Consider the following 6,007-nt stretch of genomic DNA (forward strand, 5'->3'; position numbering starts at 1 on the left):
CTATTAACGTTACCTAGTTGATCCTCTGATAAGCCAACCAGATGTGCCAGTCTAATGAAGGCTAAGTCGGTAATTCTTGATAGTGGCAAGTTATTGGTTAAGACAATAACTAAAGACGTCAAGAGTATTTCTATTTTTATTTTTATTTTTCTAAAGATAGGATTTTATGAGTCTATCGGATTCGCCCCAGAATAGAGCGACAACGAAACACTAAATACAATCATTTCGGCGGAAACATTACTGAGAGGATAATATATAGGCAATGTATCAGCCTCACAATCTCTCAGAGTATTGCTGTTTTCACGAGGCAAACCTAACTTTATTAAACGTCTCATTTCGTTTATTTATATCGATATTTACACGATATATAGAATTTACCTACGCGTTTATTTATTCTAAGGCATTAGTATCGCCTTTATTAGACCGAATCTTACACGTAGTAGTGCGCCTTGCTTTTTCCCTGTGAAAAGTTTTTCGTTAAAATCACGATCAATAAAAAAAAAATCCCAAATCCCTTATCAGAATCGATCCAATATTATAAAGAAACTGAATAGACATACGTAACAGAGGACGTTGATATATGTGGCGCATAAGTCGTCGGCATTTCCCTTAGGGGCGAATCCTTAACGGTGTCACTGATTTTGTCCGCTGAGTGCATCTTTGTTAGCCTTTTTGTGTGTGTGTTTGAGCAGGTGATTCACAACACCTGGAAATTAAATACACAATATATCACAAGCAACAATCTCAACATTGCAATCACAGAATATGTTCTTTAGCTAGAACTCTCGTTATCTTCCTTTAGCGTTCGTATACTTCGAAGGTTCTCTAGTTGATACGAATTGTCACTGTAAGGAAGTACAAGAAAATTTAAGCGAGAAAGCCACAAATGTTTATACAAAAGACATACGGGACGTTGTAGAGACTGATGAACACGCGCAGAATTGAATAAATGAACATATCACATACTCGCCATCGCAGGTGTTGATGCTATGGCCAGTTTCTCCACGCTTCGAGCACGTTGCAGTCTTCTAAAGTACATGATTCATAATACAATCATAGGTATCTATAGTCTTTTTGATGTAAATGATCGCTGGTACAATCATAATAAAAAGGTGTTTCATATCTTGGTCTTTGAAAGAGCACAGTATTTTTTTATTAAAACGGATCGAAACATAATTAGTTACCTACGAGATGACTTTTCATACCGTTTCTTCGGGCGCACGCTGGTCTCGGTGTAGGACAGGGAAGCAAGGATACTGCTTCATATTTTCAAAGTCAAGGGACATCTATTGTTCTGTGAAACTGGTTTGCAAGATGTAAGTTTCCACCCAAAACAATCGCGAATATTAACATTTGTTGTACAAGTTATACTCACTCGCGATATTGTTCACGTTAGATAATTTTGCAATCTGCACAAAACAATTAGCAGCATACTCGCAAGGGATACTTTCAGACACATGCAAACTACGGTTCTCACAATCTATGATTCTCCGAGAACGTACCAGCTTGACTGTTGCGAGTAGAAGTTTACATGGCAATCGAACCAATCTCAGCGGTATGGATACCACTTGAAGATTTCAGTTTGTATAAAAATGAACGCGTTGCCTCCCTGGGTTGTCTTTGTCCCGTTTTCCATTATGCGGAAAATATGAACATCAAAGTTTGTAGACAATGGACACTTGTTTCACGTTTTCAACATTATACAAAACATTTCAATATTAACATTCTGTGCTGTTTCCAGTAGTTTACAATACACTCGAACTTGGAGATTGTCGCTGAGATGATCACTTCTGCCCCGTTTCCACCGTTGTGGAGAACACTTGGATGCCAAGGTTTGTAGGTGATGGTCAATTTGTTTTTCAGGGATGTTACTGGATAAAGTTCAATAATTTCGATATGGACACATATATCCCGTATTCAGCATTATGCTGAAGATTCGGGAACTATGGACATGTCCTGTTTTTCAGCATTATGAATACCTCTTGAAGGTTACGGCTTGTATAGAAAAGAAAACTTCGCGTATCTGGGTTCAATATATCACGTTTCTCAATATGCGGAAAATCTGAATATCAAAGTTTGTAGACAATGGACACGTGTCACAATTTTAACTTCATGCAAAACACTTCAATATGTACACTTCTGTCCGGTTTTGAGTAATATGCAAAACGCTGTCACTGATTGGATGCAACATGGATACTACTGTCCCGGTTTTAGCATTGTGAAGAATACTTGAATGTTAAGGTTGGTGAATGATGGACAATTTATGTCCAAGGGTTGTCATTGAACAAATTTATTTGATTGCGATATTGACATATATGTCCCATATTCAGTATTACGCTGATAGTTTTGATATCAAGGTTCGGCCATATTGAAGTGTTTGCACGATGTTGAAAACGTGACACAAGTGTCCATTGTCTACAAACCTTGGTATTCAAATGTTTCACATCATGCTGAAAACAGGACATAGACAACCCCGGGACACAATGAGACTATTTTTCTGCAAACCTTCACCTTCAAGTGATATCCATAATGTTGAAGAATATGATATGTTTATAGTTCCGGAACCTTAACTCAACTTTTCCGGGTAGTGCTGAAATTGCGACTTGAATGTTGTTCCTGAACACCTGTATTCAAATTATCTGATCAATTCTAAAAACAGGACACAAGTGCCCATATTGAAATGGAAACGGGCACTAGTGTTCATATTTTAATCTATCAGCGAAAACTTCAATGCTCGAGTGTTTTCCATATGACTGAAAACCGGATAAGAGTGTCCATATTGAAGTGTTTTGTATAAAATTGAAAACGTGGCACAAGTATCCATGGTCTACAAACCTTGATATTCAAATTTTCCGCACATTGCTGAAAACGCGATATAGCCAATGTGCAAACAACTTTCTAGTGGTTTCTGAAATGCTGAAAAACAGTTATTTATAGTTTTGGACTTTGCGTCCCAAGTTCTGCAATACGCGGGCAATTTTAATTTAAAGTTCGGGAGCTGTAGAGACTGAAATTCTATATTTTAGCATTTAAAAGATACTGTTTGTAGAAATTTGGATGAGCAATTTGCCTTCCGGTATTGTCGCTGAATACATAGTTCCTGTTTTTAGAAAATCTATGTTCGGAACTATGACAATATGAAAACTACTTGAATGCCAAGGTTAGAAGAGATGTGGACACTTTGTGTCTCGAAACTGTCGCTGAATGAATTTAAATGGTTTTAATACGGTCACCTGCGTCCCGTTTTCAGTACTATGCAGAAAAATGGAAAATCAAGGTTCTGAATTTTGGTCACTTCTGTCTCGTTTTTAGCAATATAAAAAACACTTGAATGTCCATGGTTGTAGAAACATGGTCACTTTGTGTCCCGGGGTTCTCAACGAATGTTTCTAAATAATTGTATTACGTACACTTATGTCTACGGATCCTTTGTGTTCCGGGGTTGTCGATGAATCGATTTGTATTATTGCAATTTGTACATGGACACTTTTGCCATGTTTACAGAATAATGCAGAAATTTCAGAATCACGGTTGTAAAATATGGACAATTATGTCTCGTTTTCAGCATTATGAAAAACAGTTGAATGCCAAGACTTGTATATATTTGAACGCTTATGTCCACGGATTGCCATGGAATGACTGCAATATGGAGACTTATGGCTCGTTTTGAGTATTATGTGGAGTATTTCTATGGCAATGTTTGTTGAATATGGATACCTATGCTCCGTTTCCAGCAATACAGAAAACACTCGAATGTCATGGTTTGTTGAAATATGGACACTTCGTGTCACGGACTTATCGCTGATTGTATTTAAATGATTGCAATAGAAACACTTAACAAAACAATTGAATGTCAAGGTTTGTGAAAAATGTATAGCCATGTCCTGTTTTCAGCAATACGAAAAATACTTGAATGTCAAGGGTTGTAGAAATGTGGACGCTTACTTGACGTTGTAATCATCATGAAAGACTACGGACGCGTTTGGCTCGTTTTCAGCAATATGCACAACGCTGGAACGTTGAAATTTGTCGCTATATGATTGGAAAATGGGCACATATGTTTTATCATTTCGCAGGGATTTGAAAATCAAAGCTGGGGAATTGGTTGAATATCAAGGTTTGTAAAACATTAAATCCTGGTCCATGTCCAGTATATATTCCTGATAGTAGAAAAGCGGGAACACAGGCTACTTACCGGGGTATCTCGTGAGAGAAACACAAGTAAAAATCTGAAAAAAACAAGCAAAATTCAATACGCTCACTAGTATCAATTCAAGAAGAATTCATATTCTAAAGCTGGACGCTTCTGTGGCCTGTTAAACTTCATCCGTTCGCTCTGTTCGCGGCAGTGGTGGTGCCGCTCATTGGATTCATTGCATCGATGGTGTCGGCAATATCTTGACTGGTTTTACCCAACCCGCCTCGGTATTTATTCGTGCACTGCCGTTTGTGTTGGTTTGTATACAATGGAACAACTGTCCGTTTCTACGCAGCACTACTTGTTCTATGCTGATGATCTGGTTACTTTACTGTGAACAGTGTTTATGACTCACACAAAGTGAATCAACTGAGACGTGCACGTTTTTAGCTGCAGCTATAGCACTCGTGATCATACGAAAAGAGCATTCTACTATTTTCGTTGATATGACCTGACCTAATCTAATATGTGTACTGCTATTTGTCCAGTCAATTGTTGTTCTAAGATGCGAGCTACTATGTGAATGTAATATGCAAAGTACTTAACTTGCCACGAGTCTTATATACTTTTCAGCTAGTTGTATTGAACGCGTGTTTACAATAAGGAGGAGCGTCTGTGGTGCGAGAAGCGTGCGCGTGGTACATTGCGTGTAAATTTGTTTCTGTATATCTGCATTTTTACGCGAAACTAGCTCGCTGACTGAGATATGAACGCAATACTATTTCCAAGTTGTAGCCAAGCAAGTACTGTTCCATTCAAGTTATTTAGGTCCTCACACCCCATTAACGGAAAGAGGACCACAACTTTTATCGTAGAATTCCATAGGCGAAACAGCTTTTGTCTCCTGCGATTTTGATCTTAGAAATTGGACAATGAATACAGTTATTCAAATGGTGCAGTTACTTGAACAAGGCCACTTCAACAAAATACTTTAACCGATTGGAACCGCCCTACTTTACTTAGAGTATTATATGGTGGTAAAAATTCGATTGTGTTATGCATACAATGCACACACCGCTTTAATTCCAATTTATGATACTATTATCTAGGAGTTGTTTGCTGTACGAACTTACGCGAAGTTTTGATAGATACTGCCGAAATTATCGGCGGAAAGAAGAATTTTAAATGTCGCGACGAAGCTCAAGAGCCCACCAACTAGTACTGGTACAAGCACTGTACCACAAAAACAGGATGCAAAGAGGGGGTTTAAATAAGAAAGTATTAATGAGAAATTGATATGAATCACAAATGTTGATATATTACACAGTGTGCCAATGCGTTAATCAGATTGGCGGCGCAGCGACTGATAAACGAACTCACGGTCAAGGAGCCACCATTGTTGTGCCACACTTGTGATGAACGAGTAGCTGGTAGTAATGGCTCATATGTGCATATTATTGCCGTGCAGACACATGAGTGATTGATTATTGTCTTTCACACACACCACACAAATCTTCGAACCCAGTCAACGAGCACATACACACCTTTCTTCTGCTCATGTTCAATTATGTACTCGAAATCTGGAAATCCCAACGCGTTACAGAAAGCATGGCAGAACAAGGGGGCGGCGAAATGACCAGTCTTGAGAAACACGTATGCGGAGTACAGTCCGAACGCAGATGTGTAGGAAAACTGCACAGCTGTGTGGGTAGGGGTGGGTAGTCGAATGCGAGATCTTTTAAGATGTTGTAGCGCTGCTGAGCCCATAAGTTTCTATGATACAATTGACCCAATCCTTGACTCGGCAGTCTTTTTGAGAAACGATCAACAATGCCGTTTTGCGCGGGTGCAATTAATGCAAGGGACCGT

The 6,007-nt window shown here is 38.7% G+C and overlaps 2 protein-coding genes across 2 annotated transcripts in view; both read right to left on the bottom strand.

The window, feature by feature from the left end:
• Positions 1–772: 772 nt before the first annotated feature.
• Positions 773–1,286, bottom strand: SARC_12467 (hypothetical protein; the record flags this gene model as incomplete). The annotated part of the gene is made up of 3 exons (XM_014293426.1): positions 773–845; positions 967–1,028; positions 1,206–1,286. The coding sequence occupies 3 exons, from the start codon at positions 1,284–1,286 to the stop codon at positions 773–775; spliced, it is 216 nt and encodes a 71-aa protein (XP_014148901.1).
• A 3,859-nt stretch (positions 1,287–5,145) lies between these two features.
• SARC_12468 (hypothetical protein) overlaps positions 5,146–6,007 on the bottom strand; it is a 2,131-nt gene continuing 1,269 nt past the window's right edge. Inside the window, exons 2-3 of the mRNA XM_014293427.1 lie at positions 5,683–5,838; positions 5,146–5,371 (exon numbers count right to left, since the gene is read on the bottom strand). Of these exons, the coding sequence (XP_014148902.1) occupies positions 5,268–5,371; positions 5,683–5,838 (260 nt within the window). The 3' untranslated portion in view covers positions 5,146–5,267. The remainder of the gene's footprint in view (positions 5,372–5,682; positions 5,839–6,007) is intronic.

Source organism: Sphaeroforma arctica (assembly GCF_001186125.1).
Source record: "Sphaeroforma arctica JP610 unplaced genomic scaffold supercont1.2323, whole genome shotgun sequence".
Taxonomy (NCBI): Eukaryota; class Ichthyosporea; order Ichthyophonida; genus Sphaeroforma; species Sphaeroforma arctica.